Raw genomic sequence first — 27050 nt, 5'->3', positions numbered from 1 at the left:
TTTTGATTTTTGGGGTCTCTTTACAAAAAGACATTTAATTTTGAGGGTATCTTTACAGAAATACCTTTAATTTTTGGGATATCTTTTTACAGAAATACCTTCAATTTTGGGAGTCTCTTTACAGAAATACCTTTATTTTTTTTTTTTGATCTCTTTACAGAAATACCTTTAATTTTTGGGGTCTCTTTACAGAAATACCTGTAATTTTGGGAGTCTCTTTACAAAAGTGCCTTTGATTTTGGGGGTTCTTTACAGAAATACTTTTAATTTTGGGGGTGTCTTTAAAAAAATACCTTTAATTTTGGGGGCATCTTTGTAGAAATACCTTTAATTTTTTGCGTCTCTTTACAGAAATACCTTTAATTTTGGGGATATCTTTACAAAAATACCTTTTTTTTTTTTAATCTCTTTAGAGAAATGCCTTTAATTTTTGGGGTCTCTTTACAGAAATACCTGTAATTTTGGGAATCTCTTTACAAAAATACCTTTAATTTTGGGAGTCTCTTTACAGAAATACCTTTAATTTTGAGTATCTCTTTACAAAAATACCTTTAATTTTTAGAGTATCTTTACAGAAATACCTTTAATTTTTGGGGTCTCTTTACAGAAATACCTTTATTTTTTTTTAATCTCTTTAGAGACATACCTTTAATTTTGGGGGTCTCTTTCAAAAGTACCTTTAATTCGGAGTCTCTTTTCAAAAATATCTTTAATTTTTGGGGTCTCTTTACAGAAATACCTTTAATTTTTGGGGTCTCTTCACAGAAATACCTTTAATTTTTGGGGCATCTTTGTACAAATACCTTTATTTTTTTAGATCTCTTTACAAAAATACCTTTAATTTTTGGGGTCTCTTTACAGAAATACCTCTGATTTTTGGGGTCTCTACAGAAATACCTTTGACTTTTGGGGTATTTTACAAAAACACCTTTAATTTTGGGGGTCTCTTTAAAAAAGTACCTTTAATTTTGGAGTCTCTTTACAAAAAAACCCTTGATTGTTGTGATCTCTTTACAGAAATACCTTTAATTTTGGGGGGTCTCTTTGTAAAAATACCTTTAATTTGGGGGTATTTTTACAGAAATACCTTTAATTTTGGGATATCTTTACAGAAATACTTTTAATTTTTGGGGTCTCTTTACAAAAACTTTTGAGGTCTCTTTACAAAAATATCTTTTATTTTTGGTGTCTCTTTATAAAATGCTTTTAATTTTGGAGTTTCTTTACAGAAATACGTTTAATTTTGGGGGGGTCTATTTACAAAAATACCTCTAATTTTTGGCGTCTCTTTAGAAATGTACCTTTAATTTTTGGTGTCTCTTTGCTCAGTGCAAGCAACCGAAATGATGCTCCTGAGCTGCTCACATGGAGAGTAATAAGGTTAAATTAGGATATTTTGGGATTTTGGGAAGGTTCTGGATGGATTCTGGATGGGAACATGTGGGATCATCAGCCAACCTTTGAGTCTCAGTTGTCCATCTTGGTGTGGATGCTGATTTTTTTGTCTTATCTGCTTTATCAAGCTCTTGAATTTTGGGTGTAGAGCAAATACAGAGACAGATAAAGAGATATAAATAAATATAAATAGATGTAAATACATATAAATAGATTAAAATAAATATAAATAGATGTAAATAAATATAAATAGATGCAAATAAATATAGATATAAATAGATATAAATACATATGAATATATGTAAATAAATATAAATGGATATAAAAAATATAAATATATATAAATACATAGATATAAACTTCATGGTGACTGTTTCTGGACTGGGGTGATCATGGTTGTGCCTCAATCATGGTCCAGGATCAGTAGCTAAATATTTGCCCTCCTCCCATCTCTGCTTCCACCTCCATCTCCTTCTCCATCTCTTATTTCTATCCCATCAGGAATTCACCCTTCCATTTGTTATTCCTTACTGGTGGAGAGCCCAGTTATACCAGTTTACTATTCTCCAGTGCTGGGAGAAGGCATTGGATCAGCTGAGAAAAAAAAGGAAAAAAAAGAGATGGAAAATGTGTTTATAATCCTGGAAAAGGCGCTGGAGGGATGATGGTTGAAATTTGGGTGCTTAGGTTGTACTGACTGATGGGAAAACCCCTCTGGGAAATGGAAGGATCGTCATGGATATCCTTAGATGCACTTTTTTGGAGAAACAGAGGGGATCCATCACCCAGGGGAGCTGGATTTGTCCATATCCAGAGGCTTCTAAAGAACTGTGGGTGTGCTGGATGATTCCTGGCTCAGCCCTGGGGTGATAAATCCCAGGGGAGCTGTTGGTGCAGAGAAGGATGTTCCATGGAACAACTTGTCTCCAGCTTGGGATGTCAGCTGAGATCATGGAATTATGGAAGCATGGAATGGTTTGGGTTGGAAGGGACCTTAAAGCTCATCCAGTGCCACCCCTGCCATGGGCAGGGACACCTTCCACCAGCCCAGGTTGCTCCAACCTGACCTTGGACACTTCCAGGGATCCAGGGGCAGCCACAGCTTCTCTGGGCAACCTGGGACAGGGCCTTCCCACCCTTCCAGCTAGGAATTCTTCACTTTTTCAGTGAAAAGCCATTCCCTGTGTGCTGTCCCTCCATCCCTTGTCCCCAGTCCCTCTCCAGCTCTCCTGGAGCCCCTTCAGGCCCTGCCAGGGGCTCTCAGCTCTCCCTGGAGCCTTCTCTTCTCCAGGGGAACCCCCCCAGCTCTCCCAGCCTGGCTCCATAGGGAAGCTGCTCCAGCTTTATCAGCTCCATGGCCTTCTCTGGGATTTGCTCCAGCAGTTCCATGTCCTTCAGCTGTTGGTGGCACCAGAACCGTGCTCAGTATTCCAGGAGGGATCCCATGGGAGCAGAGTGGAGCAGGAGAGTCGCTTCCTGGTGGGCTCATGTTGCTGGTCATGGATTTCCTTCCCAGTGACATTTTAATGGCAGGTGATCAAGGTTCAGCTTTAAATCTACAAACTCAATCCAGTGTCCTACCTGGCACTTTTGAGGAATTTGGGAGCTCCCAAAAAAACCCAACCCCCTTTTCTGGGCCGTTCCTGCCGCGTCTCCCGAGCGGAGCAAGAGGATTTCTGGAAGTGCTTGGAAGGCATTTCCAGGGGAAAATTGCAAAACTAAATGGGCTCTGCATGATGCTGGTAGCTCCATTGTGCTGGAATGCACTGAACCAGAGAGTTCAGTGTTCTTGGAGGCTTTTCCCTGTGGTCAGTGCCAGAGATTTCTGATTAATAAGGAAAACAGGACTGGCTTCCTCCCTCTGAGGTGCAGGGATTAGAAAAATTAAGCAACAGGGCTGTGGAAAAGCCTGGAGGGAGGGAACACAGGGATAACAGGAGGAAGGAGAGGAAGAATAACAAGTGAGCATCCCAAAAATCTGCAGGGAGGGAAGTGGCTTTTGAAAGGCCCCATTGGAGAAGGGGTTGGTTTGGTGCCCTCTTGGAGGTTCATGGTTGGTTTACTGGGTGTCTTTTGAAACCCTGAAACACGGGGAATGCTGCTGTCCTGGGAATGCTGTTGTCCTGGGAATGCCATCCTTGAGAAGTCTGGTGCCAGCAGGTCTCCCAGATCCGGGTTCTCCAGTGTCTGACAGGGCTGAGCTTTGCTCCTGCTTGGGCTTGGCTTTGCTCTGAGGGACCAGGGAAGGTCCTTGCCCTGAGGAGCTCAGGGGTCTCCATCTCTGGAGACACCTAAACCCCAGCTGATGATGTCCTGGACAAGCTGTTCCAGGGATCCCTCCGGCCCCAGATGCTCCATGTTCTTCGTGGGAATGGCTCAAAGCTGAGGGAAGGGAGGTTTAGGCTGGACATCAGGAAGCATTTCTTTAGTGGATGTTCCAACCCTGGAACGAGCTCCCTGGAGAGGTGGGGGGTACCTCCAGACTGGGAATGTCTGAGAAATATTTGGATAATGCCCTTAATACCATGGTTTGACTTGTGGTCAGCCCTTCCCTTCCCAAACCTTCCCTTCCCAAACCTTCCCAAACCTTCCCTTCCCAAACCTTCCCAAACCTTCCCAAACCTTCCCTTCCCAAACCTTCCCAAACCTTCCCTTCCCAAACTTTCCCTTCCCAAACCTTCCCAAACCTTCCCTTCCCTTCCCAAACCTTCCCTTCCCAAACCTTCCCTTCCCAAACCTTCCCAAACCTTCCGTTCCCTTCCCAAACCTTTCCTTCCCAAACCTTGCCTTCCCAAACCTTCCCTTCCCAAACCTTTCCTTCCCAAACCTTCCCAAACCTTCCCTTCCCAAACCTTCCCTTCCCTTTCCTTCCCTTCCCAAACCTTCCCAAACCTTCCCAAACCTTCCCAAACCTTCCCTTCTAAAACCTTCCCTTCCCAAACCTTCCCTTCCCAAACCTTCCCTATTTATATTTAGGGAGATCAAGGCTGAAGGATTGACCCTTTTTAGGCATAAAACTGATTAAGGAATAACCACAAAAGCCTCATTTTCTTGAGGAACATCCATAAGGGAAGGAGCTGGAAATCTAGGAGAGAAAAGCAGAGTGGCTCTTCTAACAGATCCACATTCCATATCACACAACCATGGAACCATGACGTTGGAAAAGGCCTCCAAGTTCATCAAGTCCAACCTCTGGACTTCAGGAATAACTCTCGGAGCGAGCAGCAGGCAGAGGGACAGGGATGAGGGGAGAGGTGGATGCACAAGGATCCCTGAGTCCTGGAGGGGGTTGATTAACTCCATCCACAGCAAGAGTTGTCCCCAGAGGCCTTTTGATGCTGTGCAGACATTTGGGAAGGATATCCCTGTTTTCTGACTGTCCCATGTCTCTGCCAACTAAACCCGATCGCCCTCCTGGAGGAGGATTTTTTTTTTTCCCCCCCTTTGGAAATGCAGTTGGATAATGAAACAGAAACACATGGTGGGTGGGGTGGGGGTTGTTGGTTTTGTGTTTTGTTTTTTTTTCCCCCCCAAATACCACGTTAATTTAAAAAAGGCCTTTTTCATTAGGCATTATGTACACAAGGGCTCCAGATTACAAATGCAGAAAATTAAATTGTAAACTCCACGGTGAGGCCTTGGGGGGGGGGGAAGAGTAATGAGAGAAGGGAGCCCTTCCCCTATCCCTGCTCCAGGAGGAGACAGGCTGGGGAAGACTCATTCCCTTCACCCTCCAGAAACCACAAAGGATGGGTCAGATCCTTATCAGCCTTAAATTATCCCCATAACTCCAGCCTTGCTCAGTCTCCCAGAGTTAAATGACTTTTGAGGCAGATTAGGGAATTTTACCTTTTTTTGTTTTTTTTTTTCTCTGTGCCGATTTCAAGGAAGTTATTCCTAAAAATATGTAAAAAGAAAAAAATCAGATTCGTCCTGTTTCTGAGCCTGGATCTTGATTGATATTGATTATGGCAATCAATCTCTCTCAGGGGCTGAGGCCACCCATGGCAATGGGTCCAGGCACCTGGGCTAGTGGAAGGTGTCCCTGCTCATGGCAGGGGGTGGAACAGGATGAGCTTTAAGGTCCCTTCCAACCCAAACCATTCCATGGTTCCATGTAATACAGTATAGAATGTATAAAATAAGTTTATGATGCATAATATAAAACATAAATAGCATTATATGATCTTATGTATAACCACATGAAGTTATATATAATTTTTATATTTAATATAATATAATGCAGTATAATTTAATCCTGCATCCAGTCTAAACCTTTCCAAAGGAAACCAGACCCTGGCACACATGGACTGGGAGTTTTTACTCCTTCCTTTCCCCCCTGCCTCTGCTCCTCCCAACACTCTTTAAACTCCTGGAAAGAGGTCACTGAAACTTCACGAGGGGTGGAGGGTGATTAAATTCCTCCCAAGTTTCATGGAAATAGGATAAGAGGGGAAGTCCAGGGAGTGTTATCCCTGGAGAGGTGCTCACGCTTCGTTACACCCCAAGAATCCAGCAGGAAGGGAGCTGTGGAGATGGGATAAGGTTCAAGTGGGAATGGCCCATCCTCGTATCAAAGTCAATCAATCCAATTTATATAAAATTAATATTTTTATTGCTTAACTTGGAGTTCACTGAAACCCTTCAGCGCTCAGGACGTGGTTGGTTTTGTGAGCCCCCAGGTGACTCCAGGAATGACCTGACCCTTAAACACTGTGTGGTCTAATTAATTTATTTTTTAACGAAGCTGCTGATTTTCAGCACCTCTGGAAGCAGGGCTGGGCTTTCTTTGCTCCTCCTGGAGGATTTTCGGGCTCACCCACGACAGCACCGTCCCTGGGCTGCGAGGTTGGAGCCAGGAGGGGCTTGGGGCTCTTCTTCCAGGGAAAAAGTGACAGGAAATGTCTTCAAGGGAGATAAAATTCGTTCATGGAAAGGGTTGTCAGTCGTTGGAACAGGTGGTGGAGTCCCCATCCCTGGGGGGGTTTAAAATCCCTGTGGATGTGGCACCTGGGGACATGGGGCAGTGGAACACTTGGCCTCCATGATCTTGGAGGGCTTTTCCAACCCAAACAATTCCACGATTCCCAAAGCAGCGTCGCTTTCCCTCCTGGGGTGTTTTCCCTCCTGCTTTAGGAGCAGGAGGTTGGAGGTTGGAGCCAGGAGGGGCTTGGGGCTCTTCTTCCAGGGAAAAAGTGACAGGAAACGTCACTTCAAGGGAGGTTTAATTTGGATATCAGGGAAAATCTCTTCACGGAAAGGGTTGTCAGTCGTTGGAACAGGTGGTGGATCCCCATCCCTGGAGGAGTTTAAAATCCCTGTGGATGTGGCACTTGGGGACGTGGGGCAGTGGTAACCTTGGAACACTTGGCCTCGATGATCTTGGAGGGCTTTTCCAACCCAAATAATTCCATGATTCCCAAAGCAACATCGCTTTCCCTCCTTGCCCATCCTGGGGTGTTTTCCCTCCTGCTTTAGGACTCAGATCAAGCAGCTGATTAATAACCCACCTGATTAATAACCCACCTGATCTGATTAATAACCCACCTGATCTGATCAGTAACCCACCTGATTTCCATCTCCACTGGCCCTTCCTCCTTCTCAACCTACGAGGAGTTTAATTTTTCCTTTTCATTTTCGCTCCCTCCACCTTCCCATGGATCAGCCGTACCATCCGTTCCTTAACCACTCTTTGTTCCAAGCAAACCCTGGATTTCCTGGAGGCTTTCCCTGCCTCTCCCAGGGCTGGCTGAGGGTGTGGGTTGGGCAGAGGTGCTGCTCCTCCATCAGTGGGGTGAAGGATGTGAGGGAAGGTCATTGACCCGCCGACTAAATAAGTGATGAGATGTCATGAAAAATTCCTGCCCGAGCACCGGGAGAGGCTCAGCCCGTGCCACGAGCTGGCTGGGCTTTTATTTATTTTTAATTTTCCCTTTCTTTTTGAATTCAGAGCGTATTTTATTCATGCAGGCTCAGGGGCTTTCTGGGCCGTTCAGAAAACAAGGGTTTTGTGGTTTGTTTTGGGTTTTTTTTTAAAGAAAAAAGAGGATCAGCCCCAGCTGGTGGTTCAGTCACGGAGCGAGAAGAAGAAAAGTGGGAGAAAGCTTTAAGGCAGGAATGAGAAATGAGGCTTGGAGAGAGGCTTGTTAGGAGCAAGGGGAGATGAGCAGCAGCAGGGAAAGGGGAATTGTGAAAACAGGAAAGTTTCAGCGGTGCAAGAAGCTCCCTGGATCCAACTTTTCCTGGAGTTGGACAGCTGGGATGTCCCAGCTGGAGCTGCTGTAGGTGAGGGTGTGTTAGAGACAGAGCACATCCCTCCTGTGGGATCTCCCTGGGTCTGAGTTCATGGATATCCCTGTGCTGCCTTTGACAGGGTCACTCAAGAATCCTCTGCCTTTTTCCTTTCCTTTCCTTTCCTTTCCTTTCCTTTCCTTTCCTTTCCTTTCCTTTCCTTTCCTTTCCTTTCCTTTCCTTTCCTTTCCTTTCCTTTCCTTTCCTTTCCTTTCCTTTCCTTTCCTTTCCTTTCCTTTCCTTTCCTTTCCTTTCCTTTCCTTTCCTTTCCTTCTCCTTCTCCTTCTCCTTCTCCTTCTCCTTCTCCTTCTCCTTCTCCTTCTCCTTCTCCTTCTCCTTCTCCTTCTCCTTCTCCTTCTCCTTCTCCTTCTCCTTCTCCTTCTCCTTCTCCTTCTCCTTCTCCTTCTCCTTCTCCTTCTCCTTCTCCTTCTCCTTCTCCTTCTCCTTCTCCTTCTCCTTCTCCTTCTCCTTCTCCTTCTCCTTCTCCTTCTCCTTCTCCTTCTCCTTCTCCTTCTCCTTCTCCTTCTCCTTCTCCTTCTCCTTCTCCTTCTCCTCCCTTCCAACCCAAACCACTCCATGATTTTCCCTGGCCCCTGGAAGAGCTGGGATCACTCTTATCCTGTGACACCACATCAGGAGATTGGATTATTGCCCCACAAAGTTCTTCTCCGGGCACCGACCCTTGGAATTGGGGTTGGGATCTCAAAACACGGTGGCACTTCTCCCAGAACGAGCTTTTGATGAGGTTTTATCATCTTAATTCCTTGGAAAGCCACTGGCACTCATGATTCCTTGCTGGTTTTGCCATGGATTTTACCATGCCCCATCCCGGCTCCTTTCCCTGGGAGCAGCTTCCACTCTGGCTGTAACATTAGTCCTGCCTTTTTATTTCCTTTTAAATAATTCCCTTTTTTTTTTTTTTTTTTTTTTAGCTAACAATGACCTCAGCTGTTTGTTTAAGGAGTTCATAACCCCACAAAAAACGTTCCGCCAACCCAAAGGAAGTTTCCAAGGAGCCCTTTGGTTGGGAGCCTCTGGAATAGATCCGGGGTTTCTGCTTTATGTTCCTATGAAACAGCAATCAAATTAAAAGGGAAGAGGAAAGTAAACACTTTTGGTGTAAATAAAGAGCAATTTATTTGTCTCCAACACGGTTGGAGCACAGGGAAGGCTGAGCAGACGCCTTGGCCCGGCCCCTGCTCCTTCCTGCCAGGATAACACGGCGGGAAAACGGGAAAGGGAACACGTGTACCTCGATTTGGGCTCAAACTGCCCAGAAAAAGGGGTGCTTGGCTCAAAGCTGAGTGCTGGGCTTAAAGCTGAGCTGGGCTTAGTTTAGGCTTGAGTGCTGGACAAAGTCTGGAGGGTCTTCGCTGGGTTTGGAGGTTTATCCATCCATGGACTTGCTGAAGGAGTCGGGAATTAATGGCTCTGTCAGACCTGGAGCCAGAAGTCCAGTGTCTAAATCTGAGTGGCAGGTCCCTGATTTTGGTGCCCAGATCCTGGTGGCAGGTCCTTGACTCTGGTGCCCAAATCCCAGTGGCAGGTCCCTAATTCTGGTTCCCAAATCCAGGTGACAGGTCCCTAATTCTGGTTCCCAAATCCAGGTGATAGGTCCCTAATTTTGGTGCCCGAATTTCACTGGCAGTTCCCCGAATCTGGTGCCCAAATCCTGGTGGTAGATCCCTGATTCTGGTTCCCAAATCCCAGTGGCAGGTGCCTGATTTTATTGCCCAACTCTGGGTGGCAGATCCTTGACTCTGGTTCCCAAATCCAGGTGGCAGGTCCCTAATTTTGGTGCCTGAATTCCACTGGCAGTTCCCCAAGTCTGGTGTCCAAATCCCAGTGGTAGGTCCCTGATTTTGGTACCCTAATCTCGGTGGCAGAACCCTGACTCTGGTGCCTAAATCCAGGTGGCAGGTCCCTGAATCTGGTGCCCAAATCCAGGTGCAGATCCCTAATTCTGGTGCCCAAATCCCAGTGACAGTTCCGCCTTGGTTTGGTGCCAAAATTCTGATAACAGATCCCTGATTCTTGTTCCCAAATCCCCGTGGCAGTTACCTGAGTCCCAATCCAGGTAGCAGGTCCTTGATTTTAGTGCCCAAATCTCACTGGCAGATCCCTGATCCTGGTTCCCAAATCCCAGTGGCAGTTCCCTGATTGTGGTGCCCAAATCCTGGTGCAGGTCCCTGAGCATGTGAAGGTTCCATATATGAGGTTTCATCTATTTGGCAAATCCCCCTTCTCTGAAATTACATCTAAATTAAATGTCTTTTACTTATTTCTATTATTTTTTTTATTCTTTGTCTTCTCTTTTCCCTTTTTTCTTCTCTTCCTTTTTATTTTTTCTTTTTCCCTTTTTCTTTTTTCTTTTTTCCTCCTTTTTTCCTCTTTCATTTTTCTTTTCACTTTTTCCATTTTTCCATTTTCGTTTTCCTATTCTCTTTTTTCTATTTCCTTTCCCTTCTTGTTTCCTCCTTCATTTTTTCTTTCTTTTTTTCCTTTTTTATTCTTCATTTTTCTATTTTTGTTTTTCCTCTTTTTCCTTCTTTTTTCCTCCTTCATTTTTCTTTTTTTTCCTTTTCTTTCTGCTGTTTTCTTTTTTACCTTTTCATTTTTCTACTTTCACTTTTCCTCTCTTTTTCGTTCCTTTTTTTTCTTTCATTTTCTTTTCTCCTTTTTGCCTTTTTCTTTTTGTTTTGCCTCTCATTTTTCTACATTCATTTTTCCTTTTTTTTGCCTTTTCATTTTTCTATTTTAATTTCTCATTTCTCTTTTTTCCTTCTTTTTTCTTTTTCCTCTTTCCTTTCTTTTTCCTTTTTTTTCTTTTTTTTCACCTTTCTTTTTACTTCCTTTTTCTTCCTATTTTTCCCTTTTTTCCTCTATTTTTATTTTCCTCCCTTTTTTCCCCCGTCCATATTTCCCAAGCAGTTTTCTGGTACATTTAAAATTCCCACAGTTTATATAAAAACAACTTTGAGCTGCTGCAGATCCTTGGGACAGGGAAAACATCAGGTTTGGGCAACACTGTTCAACCTTTCCTCATCCAGGACAGCACTTTTTGGGATCCCATCCCACCCCATCCATTGGGATCAATCATCCCAAACCTCCCCTTTGCACCAACATTCCTAAAGATTATTTTTAACTCCCAAAGGGAATTTTGTTCTTCCCTTTCTCCTTAACCAGGGCAGCACTTTTTGGGATCCCATCCCACCTCATCCATTGGGAACCACCATCCCAAATCCTCCCTTTGCACCAATAGAGAACATTTTTAACCCCAAATGGGAATTTTGTTCTTCTCTTTCTCCTTAACCAGGACAGCACTTTTTGGGATCCTGTTCCACCCCATCCATTGGGAACCATCATCCCAAACCCTCCCTTTGCACCAACATTCCTAAAGATTATTTTTAACTCCAAAAGGGAATTTTGTTCTTCTCTTTCTCCTTAACCAGGGCAGCACTTTTTGGGATCCCATCCCACCCCATCCATTGGGATCAATCATCCCAAATCCTCCCTTTGCACCAATAGAGAACATTTTTAACCCCAAATGGGAATTTTGTTCTTCTCTTTCTCCTTAACCAGGGCAGCACTTTTTGGGATCCCATCCCACCCCATCCATTGGGATCAATCATCCCAAATCCTCCCTTTGCACCAATAGAGAACATTTTTAACCCCAAATGGGAATTTTGTTCTTCTCTTTCTCCTTAACCAGGACAGGACTTTTTGGGATCCCATCCCACTCCACCCATTGGGATCAATCATCCCAAACCCTCCCTTTGCACCAAAAAAGAACATTTTTAACCCCAAATGGGAATTTTGTTCTTCCCTTTTTCCTTAACCAGGACAGCACTTTTTGGGATCCTGTTCCACCCCATCCATTGGGAACCATCATCCCAAACCCTCCCTTTGCACCAACATTCCTAAAGATTATTTTTAACTCCAAAAGGGAATTTTGTTCTTCTCTTTCTCCTTAACCAGGACAGCACTTTTTGGGATCCCATCCCACCCCATCCATTGGGAATCATTATCCCAAACCCTCCCTTTGCACCAATAGAGAACATTTTTAACCCCAAGTGGGAATTTTGTTCTTCTCTTTCTCCTTAACCAGGGCAGCACTTTTTGGGATCCCACCCCATCCATTGAGAACCATCACTTCAAACCCTCCCAGTGTCAAATTCCCAAATCCACAGGCACCTCTCCATCATCTCTATCCCCCTTTTTCCCCCAGGAATTGCTTTCTGACAGAGCAGTAAATCCACGCACGGGTCACATTCCCGGGATTTATCCCCTGGACGGGAGCGCAGAGGGATTTTTCAGCCACTTTGCTGCTCCTTTTTCTCCTCTCCCGGCTCTTGGCACCCGAAACCCGCCTTTGTTTATACCTTTTCCAAGGCTGGGACAATGAGTGCGAGGCCATCCAGAGGTTACTGTGACACAGCAGAAGGAAAAGCCTTTCCCTTTGTTTGTGGGTCATTCCAAAGGTTGTTGGGTTTCTTTTTATCTCCCAGCAAATATCCCTAAATCCGGCCGGAGCTCCCCGTGTGCGGGAACAGGATGAAACGTTGCCCCAGCTCGTGCTCGGCCTCTTCGTGGCATCATATTATTCCAAGGAATGTGTGTCCTGCAAGATTTTTGGGGCTTTCTTTTTAATTCCTTGGATCACCCTGGGTGTTTGCAGGGTGATTTTCAGGTGCCAAAATTAAGCCTTGGACGCTTTCCATGCAAAAAACATGTTTTGTTTTTTTTTTTTAACTCTACGCTTCGGTTTCGTGCAGTTTCCCAGTCCCTAAAATGGTTGGTGTCCACCAGGAATGGAAGAGGTTTAAATAAAGTCGAGATTTTGGAGGAGGAGGAGGTTTGGGGAGGGTGAGAGGTGCTGGCCAGGCTCCCAGACAGACCTGACGTGAGTGGGAATGTTAAATCCTCCTCTTTTAACCGTGGAATCACAGCCTGGTTGGCTTGGCAGGACCTTAAAGTCCCTCATCCACCCCCTGGCATGGGCAGGGACACCTTCCACCAGCCCAGCTTGCTCCAACCTGGCCTTGGACACTTCCAGGGATCCAGGGGCAGCCACAGCTTCTCTGGGAAATTCATTTCAAGGCCTCCCCACCCTCCCAGCCAGCAATTCCTTCCCAATATCCCATCTAACATTTCCTGGATGCACATTTTTGGGGGAGCTCACCTGAAAGTCCCCCAGAAAGCCTTGGCTCTTGGCATTTAACACCTGCCTCATCCCATAGATGCCAACGGGAATGATGAACATCCCAAGGGGAAGTTTGGTGGTTTACCCATCCATGGACTTGCTGAAGGAGTTGGGAATTAATGGCTCTGTCAGACCTGGAGCCAGAAATCCAGTGTCTAAATCTGGGTGGCAGGTCCCTGATTCTGGTACCCCAATCCAGGTGGCAGGTCCCTAATTCTAGTTCCCAAATCCCAGTGGCAGGTCCCTGATTCTGGTTCCCAAATCCAGGTGACAGGTCCCTAATTTTGGTGCCCAGATTCCACTGGCAGTTCCCCGAATCTGGTGCCCAAATCCCAGTGGCAGGTCCCTGATTTTCTTGTCCAAATCCCAGTGTCAGGTCCCTGATTCTGATTCCCAAATCCGGGTGAGAGTTCCCTAATTTTGGTACCCGAATCCCACTGGCAGTTCCTCAAGTCTGGTGCCCAAATCCTGGTGGCAGATCCCTGATTCTGGTGCACAAATCCCAGTGGCAGATCCCTGATTTTCTTGTCCAAATCCCAGTGGCAGATCCCTGATTCTGGTGCCCAAATCCCAGTGGCAGGTCCCTGATTCTGATTCCCAAATCCAGGTGACAGGTCCCTAATTTTGGTGCCCAGATTCCAGTGGCAGTTCCCCAAGTCTGGTGCCCAAATCCTGGTGGCAGATCCCTGATTCTGGTGCACAAATCCCAGTGGCAGATCCCTGATTTTCTTGTCCAAATCCCAGTGGCAGATCCCTGATTCTGGTGCCCCAATCCAGGTGGCAGGTCCCTAATTCTAGTTCCCAAATCCCAGTGGCAGGTCCCTGATTCTGATTCCCAAATCCAGGTGACAGGTCCCTAATTTTGGTGCCCAGATTCCACTGGCAGTTCCCCGAATCTGGTGCCCAAATCCCAGTGGCAGGTCCCTGATTTTCTTGTCCAAATCCCAGTGGCATATCCCTGATTCTGGTGCCCCAATCCAGGTGGCAGGTCCCTGATTCTAGTTCCCACATCCCAGTGGCAGGTCCCTGATTCTGGTTCCCAAATCCAGGTGACAGGTCCCTAATTTTGGTGCCCAGATTCCAGTGGCAGTTCCCCAAGTCTGGTGCCCAAATCCTGGTGGCAGATCCCTGATTCTGGTGCACAAATCCCAGTGGCAGATCCCTGATTTTCTTGTCCAAATCCCAGTGGCAGATCCCTGATTCTGGTGCCCCAATCCAGGTGGCAGGTCCCTGATTCTAGTTCCCAAATCCCAGTGGCAGGTCCCTGATTCTGATTCCCAAATCCAGGTGACAGGTCCCTAATTTTGGTACCCAGATTCCACTGGCAGTTCCCCGAATCTGGTGCCCAAATCCCAGTGGCAGGTCCCTGATTCTGGTGCCCCAATCCAGGTGGCAGGTCCCTGATTCTAGTTCCCAAATCCCAGTGGCAGGTCCCTGATTCTGGTTCCCAAATCCAGGTGACAGGTCCCTAATTTTGGTGCCCAGATTCCAGTGGCAGTTCCCCAAGTCTGGTGCCCAAATCCTGGTGGCAGATCCCTGATTCTGGTGCACAAATCCCAGTGGCAGGTCCCTGATTTTCTTGTCCAAATCCCAGTGGCAGATCCCTGATTCTGGTGCCCCAATCCAGGTGGCAGGTCCCTAATTCTAGTTCCCAAAACCCAGTGGCAAGCCCCTGAGTCTGGTTCCCAAATCCAGGTGACAGGTCCCTAATTTTGGTGCCTGAATTCCACTGGCAGTTCCCCAAGTCTGGTGCCCAAATCCTGGTGGCAGATCCTCCAAAAAAAAAAAAAAAAAAAAAGAGTCTTTTTACCCTGTCAATCAAAAATAGAAGGTGAAATCATGAATTTACCTTCACATTTTTCCTGGGAATTTATTCATCTCCAGAAGCCAAAGAAATCCAGTTATTTTTTCCCCGATGCCAAGCGGTGCCAAACTCCACGATTTTTTTCTGCTCCTGCAAAGTTCTTTTATTTCTGTGTGTTTACTTTAAGCCAAATGTTTCCTTACCAGCCCTGTCTCCACAGCTGGTTTAAATATCCACTTGTTCCTGCATCTCCCTCTCCATAGAATCCCCTGAACGGCTCGAAATGACTCTCCCTGTTTTCCAAAAGCTCCTTCAGCCTCTGGAAATATAAATCCCATGGCCTTATAAAAATAGTCCTAATCAACCACCCAAATTGGCAGGGTTATTTCGGGGGCTCAATTAGTTTTGCAGGCGGTGCTGCCAGGGAAGGACATGGTGCCTTTGGGGGGAACATCTCTGGGAGTTTGGTGAGCAAACCTTCCTGGGGGAGCTGCTGGCATCCAAGGTTACCTCCTCCATCCCTAATCCCTTTCCAGTGGCAGGTCCCTGATTTAGGTGCCCAAATTTCGGTGGCAGGTCCCTGATTTTGGTGTCCAAATCCTGGTGGCAGATCCCTGATTTTGGTACCCAAATCTTGCTGGCAGGTCCCTGATTCTGGTGCCCAAATCTCTGTGGCAGGTCTCTGATTCCGGTGTCCAAATCCTGCTGGCAGATCCCTGATTCTGGTGCCTAAATCCAGGTGGCAGATCCATGATTTTGGTGCCCAAATCTCAGTGGCAGATCCTTGATTTTGGTGCCCAAATCTCAGTGGCAGATCCCTGATCCTGGTGCCCAAATCCAAGTGGCAGATCCCTGATTTTGATGTCCAAATCCCAGTGGCAGGTCCCCAGTTCTAGTGTCTAAATCCAGGTGGCAGGTCCCTGATTCTGGTGCCCAAATCTCTGTGGCAGGTCCCTGATTCAGGTGCCCAAATCCTGCTGGCAGGTCTCTGATTCTGGTGCCCAAATCTCGGTGACAGGTCCCTGATTTTGGTGCCCAAATTTTGGTGACAGATCCCCAAGTCATGTGTCCAAATCCAGGGGACAGGTCCCTGATTCTGGTGCCCTTTCCATCCTCTCCCTTGGACAGAGACCCCAGTGTCACTGGTTTCTTCTGTACTGATGCTGAATCCATCTTTGGGCAGGTTCCTGGAGCAAATCTCCACACCTGGAATTCTGGGGGCAGTTTTGGGCCTCAGACAAGAGAGACATGAAGGGGCTGGGACGTGTGCAGGGAAAGGAACGGAGCTGGGGAAGGGGCTGGAGCAGCAGGAGCAGCTGAGGGAGCTGGGGGGGCTCAGCCTGGAGAAAAGGAGGCTCAGGGGGGACCTTCTGGCTCTGCAACTCCCTGACAGGAGGGGGGAGCTGGGGGGGGTCGGGCTCTGCTCCCAGGGAACAAGGGACAGGAGGAGAGGGAACGGCCTCAAGCTGTGCCAGGGGAGGTTTAGTTTGGATATTGGGAAAATTCCTTCCTGGAAAGGGTTGTCCATCCCTGGCCCAGCTGCCCAGGGCAGTAGTGGATCCCCATCCCAGGAGGGATTTAAAATCCCTATGGATGTGGCACTTGGGGACATGGTCAGTGGTGGCCTTGGCAGTGCTGGGGAATGATCAGACTTGATGATCTTAAAGGTCTTTTCCAACCTGATTCTCCTGGGAGGCTGGTTTAGGAACCAGGGGGAGAGAACCCCTGGGGGGAAAAAAAGCCCCTTATGCTCCAAATGTTCCCTTGGAGCTGCAGCAGGAGCAGTTCTTGGATCCCCCCAGCTCCCCCTACTCCAGCTGCTGGGGCGAGGAGGATGCTCTGGGCGAGGACCAAACCCACAACAAGGAAATGATGGGAAGCACAAACCCATCATCACCCACCCTTCCCAAATCCCCATCTCCCGTTGTGTTCCTTGAACCATCCCCTCTGCCCAGGTTTTATTCCTATTTTCTATTTCTCCCCACCGATGGGACACTGTCTGGTGGTTTCCTCCTTCACCCCGAGCACCTCAAAGGCCTCCAGATGCTGCCACCGCCTCAGCCCCTGCCCCTAATGAACATTAAAGAGGTCTATAATTAGCAAGGCCACATGTTTCCAGCCTTGGAAGCAGCACAAGGTCATCGATCCCGCGCCGGAGCGCGGGGACCACCCGCATCCCGCAGGTGTTCGAATCCCTGGAACCAGCAGCCCCAACCTTTTTTTTTTGTTTCCTAGGGAAGCAACACAAAAGGGAGCAGTCCCAGGTCTGAGCCTGCCCCTCCTGCAAAGCCAGGCCGGGGCAGCGCAGCATGGTTTGTGTTTACAGTGGAGCTTAAAGAAATAAGCATCGGTTACATAGGGGGGAAAAATGAGACCGCGGTAGGATTGGACCCCAGGGCAAGGCCGGCCGGGAACAATGGATCTGCTAAACAAAACCCCGGAGCTCAGGAGGAAGTCATCATGGAAAGCAGGGATATATTAGTTCAGTTCTGAGTGTTGGGGTTGGTTTTTTTTTGTTTTTTTTGTTTTTTTTTTAAAAAAAGGAAGGTATTTCAAGCACTTGAACTCGAGTGTATCTGTTTCGCCGCCCAGACGTTCTCCCCTCGCGCGGCCGAGTGACCCCTGCGGTTGGAAGCGCGGCTGGAAGCGCAGCAGGAATTGCGGATGCCGAGCTCTCCCGTTCCCTCCGTGTCAGCTGGGAGGTGAAGAGGCGGCTGCCTCTGCCTCCCGTCACGGCTGCGGCTTGGAAGAGCTCCGGGAACGCGGCGACGGGCGGCGGGAAAAGGGCAGCCAGAGTTTAGGAGGCCGCGGCCCCAGGAAGGTTTCCTGCTGGGCGAAGGGACCCACGGAATTGGTGGAGCGCCTTGTTGTTGTTCAGGGTTTTTGCTTTTGCTTCGGTCACAGAGTCACAGAATGTGCTGAGCTGGAAGGGACCCACAGGGATCACGCAGTCCAACCCTCAGCCCTGCACAGGCCCAGCCCCAAGAGCCCCAACCTGTGCCCCAGAGGATCAGCCAAACCCTCCTGGAGCTCTGGCAGCCTTGGGGCTGTGCCCACTGCCCTGGGGAGCCTGGGAGTGCCCAACCAGCCTCTGGGGGAAGAACCTTTGCCTGAGATCCAACCTGAGCCTGCCCTGGCACAGCTCCAGCCATTCCCTCGGTGCTGTCCCTGGTCCCCCCAGCGCAGAACTCAGTCCCTGCCCCTCCTCTGCCCCTCCTGAGGATGTTGAAGACCCCAATGAGGTCTCCCCTCAGTCTCCTCTGCTCCAGCTGAACACACCAAGTGCCCTCAGCTGGTTCTTTGAGCAGCAAGCCCTGTAATGATTCCATGGGTTATCCCTGCTCGTGGTGGGCACTGGGAGCCACTTGCTCCTGCTGCAGAGCCCAGACACAACTCATTGCATTGAACAGCACAGGAGCTGCTCTATCTCCCTCCTGTTCCTGCTTCTCTATAGGTGGGAACCAAACCCACAGCAAGTCATCTCTGTGGGGACCAGGTACAAGACCCAGGGAATGGCTGGAGCTGTGCCAGGGCAGGCTCAGGTTGGATCTCAAGCAAAGGTTCTTCCCCCAGAGGGTGGTTGGGCACTGCCCAGGCTCCCCAGGGCAGTGGGCACAGCCCCAAGGCTGCCAGAGCTCCAGGAGGGTTTGGCTGATCCTCTGGGGCACAGGGTGGGACTCTCGGGGCTGGACCTGTGCAGGGTTGAGGGTTGGGCTGGATGGTCCTTGGGAGTCCCTTCCAACTCAGCATATCCCGGGATTCTGAAGTCAATGATGGGAAGCACAAAACCAGAGGGACGAGATCAGTGCCTGCCCCTCCTCTTCCCCTCGTGAGGACGTCGAAGACCCCAGTGTGTGTCCCCTCAGTCTCCTCCAGGCTGAACAGGCCAAGTGGTGCCCCCATCACCCACTCTTCCCAAACCCCCATCTCCCTTCTCATTCCTCGACCCACCCGAGGTTTCCCTGCTCCTCCGCCTCCCGGCCGCTCCGGCGCGCGCTTCCCGGCGCTTCCATCGCTCCCCCTACCCGGGGAGGAGCGGGAGGAAGCCCTGATAATGCTCATTAAATTTATAGCCACGTCGTGCTGCAATGTTTAATCAAGGTTACGTGACTGCGCTGCCGCGCCGGGGACAAGTTCAATGCAAGGTGAATCTTGTCTGAGATAATCTGAAAGTTCATCCGGAGGTGAAGGCAGCGGCAGCTTCTCAGAGCCCGCCCGGGGTGAGCAAGAGGTCACCTCCTCTTGCTTTTTCTTTTTTTTTTTCCTTTTTATTTTATTTCTTTTTTTTTAGCCCCTTTTTTAACGTGTAAACAAAAGAAAAACACAACCTCGGTGCGTCAGCTGAGCAACAGGAAGGAGCAGCGTGGTGGTGGCGGTTTGGTGCCCGCGGGGCTCGGGGAAGGTGATGCTGGTGCTTCAGGGATGTCAGGAGAGGTTGAAAGTCAGACATCCCAGCTTTTTTTTGGGAAGGAAGGATCCTGGTTGCTGAGCAGGCTCACCCAGCCCTGCTCCTCGTGCTGGTGGGAGACCCTCCAACCCCTCACCGGGGTGTCCGGGTGTCATGTCCTGTTGCTGGTGGCACCAAGTAGGGCTGGACCTGTTTAGAAACTGGGCAGACCCTGAGCCCTGCAGGTCCCTTGAACTACCAGAGGATGAGGAGCATCAGCCTCTCCCTTCCCCAAAGCTTTCTGGCTGCTCTATCTGTTTTCCCCTGGAAAAGGGGCATCAAAGCGATTTTTTTTCCCCCTTTGGTACAATCAGATCGATGCTGGACATGCTGAACTGTTGCTTTTCTCCCCTCTCAACCTCCTTTCCCGTGTTTAGGGGGTTTTGTGGGGGTTTCGTGCTGGTGTTTAACTCTTCCCTTACCAAAGGATCCTGATATTTGGATTTCCCATGTCGTTTCTTAGCGTTTTCTTTGGAAAAGCTTTCTGCTTTCTGATTTTGAAGTGTGGGTCGGGCAGGGCCAGTCAGATAAATCCAGGAGGGCATACACACATGGAATACAGCAACGGGAAGGAATTCCCATATCCATGGGATACTTGAACACAGAGCCACCACCTCCCAGCCACGGAGCTGGGGGGTCTTTTACCTTCCCCAAACCCACCTTTTCCTGCCTGAAACACCTTCAAAAAATGCTTCTAACAATCATTATCTCCGAGCTGAGCGTTTTCCAAGCATCACATCCCAAATTCAGCCCCCTGGTAACACTGGATGTTGACCTTGGAGAATTCAGCCAGCTCCATCCTTGCTGGGAACAGGGTTGGATGCAGCTCCTGGATGTGTCTGAGCCCGGAGCAGCTACTGGGGAGATGCTTCTAAAGGAGACATCATTTCTTTGGGAATGAATCCCCCTTTTGTGACGGCTAAATGGAAAAGCAAAGTGTTATTCAATAGCAGTCCCTCTGGAACGCTCTTCCGAGGCTCTTTCATTTCTCTTGGCTCCTGCCCAGTATTGTCCTCGTGTCCTACCCGGATCGTAGGGTCTGGAGGGTGGAAATACTCCCTGCAAACTTGTGAACCTGCCCAGAGAATCTGATGAGTCCAAAAGAATTATTTTAAGGAGTGTAAATTGGCTACCGAACCCAGCAGGGGCAGAGTTTCCTTTTGTTCTCGTGACCATTCATAAAATTCCCCCCCGGCTGGGTGGTTATCGCTGGAAACGCCGGATTTTATCCCGAAACGCTGAAATCCCACTGGGTTTGCACCAAATCATTTTCATGCCTCGTTTCTGTCGGTTTGTTTTGTTTGTTTTTTTTGTTCCCTCCCCCCCCCCCCCCCCCCAAGTGCTTTGCCACCAGTAGAGAAACTTGGGATTTCCCTAGAATTTGGTTTAGCTTTTCCCCCTCCGGGCAAATATCCAGGGAATGAATAAAAGCCACGGTCCTGCACCGGCAAAGCCAGCGGGACGTGAAGGGAGCTGGTGGGGACTTTCCAGCACCTCAAGGACTGTCACCCCAACAGGATGTGCTACTCCTCAGCTCGTGTTTTGCAGCACTTCTCTCGAAGCCCAACAACCTTTCGAGGTTCCTTCGTGTGGTTTCGTGTGGCGGGGTGGGGGGAGAAGGTGGATTCCTCAATTTAACCCAAAAGGAAGGGTTGTTTCTTTTTTGTGAGTTACAACCAGAAACATTTTGAAGGTAGAATTTTGTGTTGGGGGTTTTTAACAAGACCCCTGGAATAAACACCTTCTGACAGAGCGGGAAGGATGCCCTATGTAATTCCAGCGGTGCTTCAAAGCAGGTGGAAAGCCAGAGGTTTTTCCTCCTCATAAACCATGAACACTTGCAGATGGAAAACCAGGAGAGATCTCTCTGTGCACACAACGCAGGCAGAGAGATTTCTGGAGCCCTTCCCGCTGGAAATCTAATGTCAGGAATACAAAAACCTATAAACAGGCAATAATATGAATCTGAAAATAATCCAGACTGGACAGATTAGGGCTTTGTTGGTCTCAAACCTCTCTCTGTTACATACTGTCCTGTCTGCCATAAATCCTTCCAGATTCCTCTCGTGTTTTTTTTCCAAGAACTGTTTGACTTTTGCAGATATAAAAAAAAAAAAAAAATATTGAATTGCTGCCTTAGCTTGTAAAATCAGACAAGTTAAATGAGGAACTTGGATTGGGTTCTTCTCTGAGCGCTCCTACGTGAGTGTCCAGGAGAAAGGACATCCCTGGGTGGGACATATTCCCAGGAGCCACTGGGAGGGTTGGACTTCCAAGCAGAACTCTCTGATCTGTAATAACTCCAGGAAATCCAGGGCTGGTGAGCACCTGAAATCCGATTAAACCTTCCCTGTGCTCCGTGTGTGGATCCCTGGAGTTGAACATTCTCCAAGCTGGGCATTTTACTGCTCCCACCCCCTCGTGCAAAGGATGCTCGAACACGGAGCAAATCTTCATTTCCAGGGAAATCAGTGACAAATCTGCTCCTGTTTTCACTTAGGCCACAGTTTTGCCTTCCGTGTCTTTCGCAATTAAAGGAACCAACATGATGTTCCAATTCGCGGTGCCTTTTCTTCTGGGCACCACTATTGTCCAAACCCACATCTCCCCGTGGCTTCCAATATTTCTTTCTCTTTCAATATTCCTTTCCCACGAGGAATAATTGAAACCTCACCAAGATAAATGAGTTTGGATGGCCTGGTCTGTGGCTGCTGGTGTTGGAAGCTCCCTGGGCTTTTGTGCTCCGGAACAATTCCCAGCTGGCTTCTGGTAGGGGCTGCTCAGCCAGCGGTGGGATGGGTTGTGGGCAAGCTTAGGCACGGGCAAACCGGGAATTCCCCCTGGTTTTCCGTAGTTTTTGGTCTTTTATGGAAGTACCCAGCAGGATCGGGTCATACCTGGCTGGTTTCTGGTCCCACTGGGAGCATCCTGTCCCTTCCTACTGGCGGAACAGTGGTGGGACTCAAGTGCTGATTTACTCTGAACCTCTTGTTGTCACCTTTAGGGAAGGAGTTGTGGTGCTAAGTCACTGAAACAAGCTTTTTAAAGGCAAGATCTCCATAGGTTTGTGAGCTCGTGTTGTGATCTCTTGCCAGCACTGCCCGTTTGCAGAAGGTGTCGGGTCAGAGGCCGTTCATTCCGTGTGCTGCCACAAGGACTGTGGAAAAAGAGCATCAGGCTCCGAGGTTGTGAGGATTAGAAGGGATAATAAAGCTTTTGAGAGCTGTTTTTCAGCTTGGTTCTGAAAATACTCCCTCCTTCTCCCCCTGGAAAGCAGGAACAGTCGCTCATGGGTGACCCTGAGCAGGTTTCAGGGCAGGAGTGCTCCTTCCAGCTGGGAAAACACCAAGCCTGACTTAGTTAACACTTTTCCATGCCCTGGCATGCAGGGGACACAAAACTCATCCTGAAAGCTTGGCTGCAACCATGTGGCATCACTGGCCCTTCCATGTGGATCCAAGTCTCCCAAAAACCCGCTGTAAGGAAAACCTCACACACAACCTGCACCCAGGCCGGGTGTGCTTGGAGGAACAAGGACTGAAAGGGTGATAAACAGCTGCAGGGACACAAGAATTCCCTAATTTAGGCTTTTATTGAAGGGAAGGTTTAGTTCTGTGCGGAATGTTTCCCACCAACCCTCTCACCATCTCATCTACTGGGACGGTCTTGGCAGAGGAAAGTCCTCAATCCACCTTGGTGCTCACTCTTGTCACTGGGAATAAATACTGTGGTAATATTTATAATAATATTGTAGATATATTATAATAATATAAAAGGGAAGGGATGTTTATTTCTGGGATGGAATCACAGAACCATGGAACAACCAGGTTAGGAAAAGACCTTGAGAGATCATTTCTGTGGGAAAGGAAGCCTGGATGAGATGATCCAGCACCCTCTCCTGTTGCACCTTGAAGTCCTCCAGCAGTGGAGACCCCACCACACTCCCAGGGAAGTTATTCCAGTTAAAGATTGTTCTCACCTTAAGGAATTTCTTTCTTATATTGAAACAAAACCTCCCCTGTTGTAACTTGGAGGCTTTATGTGTCTTCTCCTTGTGAAGAGAGATCCTTCCTCCTCCTGCTGCTTGTAGCCACCCTTTAAGGACTGGAACATTGTGATGAGGGAATGTCTCTTATGGAACCAAATCCCTTCCAAGGCAGTCACAGCCCCATCCCTGGAAGTGTCCAAGGCCAGGTTGGATGGGACTTGGAGAGACCTGGTCTAGTGGAAGGTGTCCTTTGCCCATGGCAGAGGGTGGAACAGGATGGGCTTTAAGGTCCTGTCAAACCCAAACCATTCTGGGATTCTGTGATTCCATAAATATTTAACCTTCATGTTTTAGGCTTGAGGAGTAGAGGAGATGTCCTTTGGGCTGCGAGGATCCCAGATCCAGAGTTATCCCTGCAGCATCATCCTGACTTCTCTGAGATAGGACAAGAGGTTTTTTGGGGGGGGGTTATTTATCTTAGAAGACGTGGGACTCCCTTTCCTGCCATCTTCCTTACCTTGGGCATCACTTCCCACTTTTCTTGAAGTCCACAGTGAGAGGTCTATTTTGTGGACTCCCCCATCCCTGGAAGTGTCCAAGGGTCTTGGAGAGACCTGATCTAGTGGAAGGTGTCCCTGCCCATGGCAGGGGGTGGAACTGGATGTTCCATAAGGTCCCTTCCCACCTGACCATTCCGTAATTCCGTGACTCTGTGACACGGGGGCAAGTGTGCCGGTGCTGGTGCTGGCTCAGATCTTGTTCTGAGGGCTCTGGCAGAGCTTGCAAACTGTGTTTTGAGTCAGTTGAGGGGTTCACATTCCATTATTCCTGGCTTGGCTGAAGGAATTTCGCCCAGCTCAGGGCTGTCCCACCTTGCCTCCCGTCTGGAGGGAGACACAAAGTCGTGGCCTTGTCCCCGTTTGCCACCAGCAGTGAGGTTTTCAACCATCCTGTCCCTGTGCTTGGGGTGAGGGGCTTAAAAACAAGCCTCTGCTCGGAGGAAAAGAATGTTTTTGAACGTGATGTTGCGAGGGGAGTGAAAAGGAAGTGGGTTTTGAGGTAGAATTGACGGTTGGACTCGAGGACGTTAAAGGTCTTTTCCAATTTAAATGATTCTGTGGCAGTGATCTTAAAGGTCTTTTCCAATTTAGATGATTCTGTGAGTCTGTGATTCCATGAAATGGGGAGAAAGTGCTTCTCAGCCCCTGCTTAGGAGAGCCTGGGGCAGGGCTGGCAGCTGGTTCCCAGTTTAATTCTTTCTTTCTTTCCAGCATTTTCCTCTCTTGGATTCGACCATTTCAATTTTCACCATTGGGGGAAAAGTTCATATATCTGTATAAAACCAATTTTAATTTCTTTTTTAATTTATTATTTTTAATTAATTTACCTCTCTTTTGGCATCACATTGAAACCACTCTCCGTTCCTTCATTCTTATAAACACGCACCTGAACCTCTCTCCTGCTCTCCACAAGCCCTGCAGCTTCCTGAGCTTATCCCCCCTTCAGCATCATCGTGCTAAAAGCTCCTCTTGATTTTTTTCCCCTCCTCTTCTTTTCCCTTTCCCCCCAGTGTACGTGCTGTCGAGTTTGATTTATGGCCTTGAAAGGGAGACTCTCGTTTAAAGAATTAATGGTATTTGCATATTTTATTTGGAAACTCCCCCGGCAGACCCTCAGCAGCCCGGGCGGGTTTTTCCTTTCCCTTTTTTTTTTTTTTTTTTTGTGTGTGTGTGTCTGGGCCGTTCAGATTTAGCAGCAGAGGTGAAAAGTTGAAACAGTAAAACCAATAAAACCACATTTATGTGACAGATAAATCGTTCCGAGGCAGCTCTCCCTGAGCCTCTGGGCTTCCTCCTCCCCAGCCCTCTCCCCTCCGGAGCACGACCCGGAGCGCCGGCGCTGCCCCCGGCAAAGGTGCCGGCCCTGGATATCCTCGGACCTGCTGAGCCAAAAAGATGGATGTGGGCAAACAGTTGGAAAATACACAGGCCATCCGTCACTGTCGAGAGCCAGCCGGGGGGAGTCGGGCTCCGAGGGAGCTCCGGGAAGGTCCAGCTTGAGGTGGGGGCGTTTGGAATCATGGAATGGTTTAGGTCGGAAAAGAGCTCGAGGATCGTCGAACCCAACTGTTCTCCCAGTGCTGCCAAGGCCACCACTGACCCATGTCCCCAAGTGCCACATCCACAGGGATTTTAAATCCCTCCAGGGGTGGGGATCCACCCCTGCCCTGGGCAGCCTGTTCCTGTGGAGAAATTTTCCTTAATATCCCATCTAAACCTACCCTGGCACAGATTGAGGCCATTCTTCTCCTCCTGTCCCTTGTTCCCTGGGAGCAGAGCCCGACCTCCCCCAGCTCCCCCCTCCTGTCAGGAGGTTGCAGAGCCAGAAGGTCCCCCCTGAGCCTCCTTTTCTCCAGGCTGAGCCCCCCCAGCTCCCTCAGCTGCTCCTGCTGCTCCAGCCCCTTCCCCAGCTCCGTTCCCTTCCCTGCTCCAGCCCCTCCGTGTCCCTCTTGTGAGGGGCCCAGAACTGCCCCCAGAATTCAAGGTGGGGTTTCACCAGTGCCAGCACTGGGACGGGCACTGCCCTGGTCCTGCTGCCACACAGGGCTGGCACAATCCAGGTACCCTTTGCCTTCTTGGCCACCTGGGCTCATGTTCAGCCACAGTTGACCAGCACCTCCATGTCACTGGAATTTCTCTGTCAGTTTGAAGCCATTCCCTGTGTCCTGTCCCTCCATCCCTTGTCCCCAGTCCCTCTCCAGCTCTCCTGGAGCCCCTTCAGGCCCTGCAAGGAGCTCTCAGCTCTCCCCGGAGCCTTCTCTTCTCCAGGGGAACCCCCCCAGCTCTCCCAGCCTGGTTCCAGAGCAGAGGGACTCCAGCCCCGGGAACATCTCTGGGGCCTCCTCTGAGCTCCCAAGCCTCCGCCGCCTCCCTGTTTACAACAACTCCCAACATTTTAATTCCACCTTCTCCCAACCGCTTCTACCCCTCACCTTTTCACTTCCCTGCTCCTTTCACCCCGTTCCCCCAGCCCTTTATTCCCGTTCCCCACAAAGGGCTACCTGGCCCCTCGGGCGCTTTTCCACGGCGATAAACTCGTTCTGCTTTGTTCGGGCTTTGCCCGAGGCACGTTCGGCCTCCCCGGGCCACCAGCGAGAGGCCTTTGGTGCGTTGTGGGGGTTCCCATTTAGCCTCTACAACCGTCACAACTTCTCCCAGCGGCCGACAAACCCCACGCGGGAGGGCCTTGGCCCCGCCGCTCCCGCCTGAAAGGGGCCTGTGAAATCATCCTGGAGGTCGTCTCTTGGAGGTGCCAACCGTTGGAAAAACCTCCTGCCAACGATGTTCAGCTCGGCTTTGGAGTTGACACAATGGCCCCGGCGCACAAAGCCGAGCGGGACCGCGGGCTGGAAAAGGCCTCTTAGGTCCCGGCTAATCCGTCCCCCCCGCCAGCCCGCGGGATTGTTCCCGACGGCTTGTTTTTCTTTGCCCTGACCTACATAGTCAAAGAGAATCTTGTTGCACATTTTTGTTTTGTATCTCGAGGTCTCGGAGGAGCTAAATCCCCTTCTTGGCGGGGCAGGGCGCGTTGTTAAACAGCGCCGGAGCCTCCAGGAAAACCATGGAGACGCGGGGACAATGGGCCCTCTATGGTTCCGGCTTCTCCCGGCTTCTCCCGGCTTCGGTGGTGGGCGCCGGGACGCGCCGAGGCGGGAGATGAAGACGTCCACACGCTTGGCAGCCCGTCCCCAAATAGAGTGGTCACAACCGCTCTCCAAGACGGGATGTTTGGGGAGGGGAGGGAGATGCAGAAGGTCTTAATTAACCTGGTTTAGATGGTGGAGGTGAAGGCTGCATCCTGTGGAATCTCAGCAGTGTCCATGTGGGTGGGAAAGCCAATGAGGGATGAGGGAAAGACATGG

General features: G+C 49.1%; 1 protein-coding gene and 1 long non-coding RNA gene across 6 annotated transcripts in view; one reads left to right on the top strand and one right to left on the bottom strand.

Moving 5' to 3' along the window:
- The window catches only part of EXOC6B (exocyst complex component 6B), a 344538-nt gene that overhangs the window by 305938 nt on the left and 11550 nt on the right, over positions 1-27050 (top strand). The window contains exon 23 of one of the 5 annotated variants that reach the window (XM_032685218.1): positions 8619-8735. The exons of the other annotated variants lie outside the window; for them this stretch is intronic. Within the exon in view, the coding sequence (XP_032541109.1) occupies positions 8619-8657 (39 nt within the window). The 3' untranslated portion in view covers positions 8658-8735. Of the gene's footprint in view, positions 1-8618; positions 8736-27050 lie in introns of those variants that run through there. 5 annotated transcript variants of the gene reach the window in all.
- Positions 22750-23757, bottom strand: LOC116785548. Its single transcript, XR_004356585.1, has 3 exons — positions 23646-23757; positions 23120-23244; positions 22750-22852 (listed from the first exon to the last, which is right to left on the bottom strand). It is a non-coding gene; the product is annotated as an uncharacterized LOC116785548 (long non-coding RNA).

The sequence above is a fragment of the Chiroxiphia lanceolata genome, chromosome 4 (genome assembly GCF_009829145.1).
Source record: "Chiroxiphia lanceolata isolate bChiLan1 chromosome 4, bChiLan1.pri, whole genome shotgun sequence".
Taxonomy (NCBI): Eukaryota; Metazoa; Chordata; class Aves; order Passeriformes; family Pipridae; genus Chiroxiphia; species Chiroxiphia lanceolata.
This window is presented reverse-complemented; position numbering and strand designations above follow the sequence as displayed.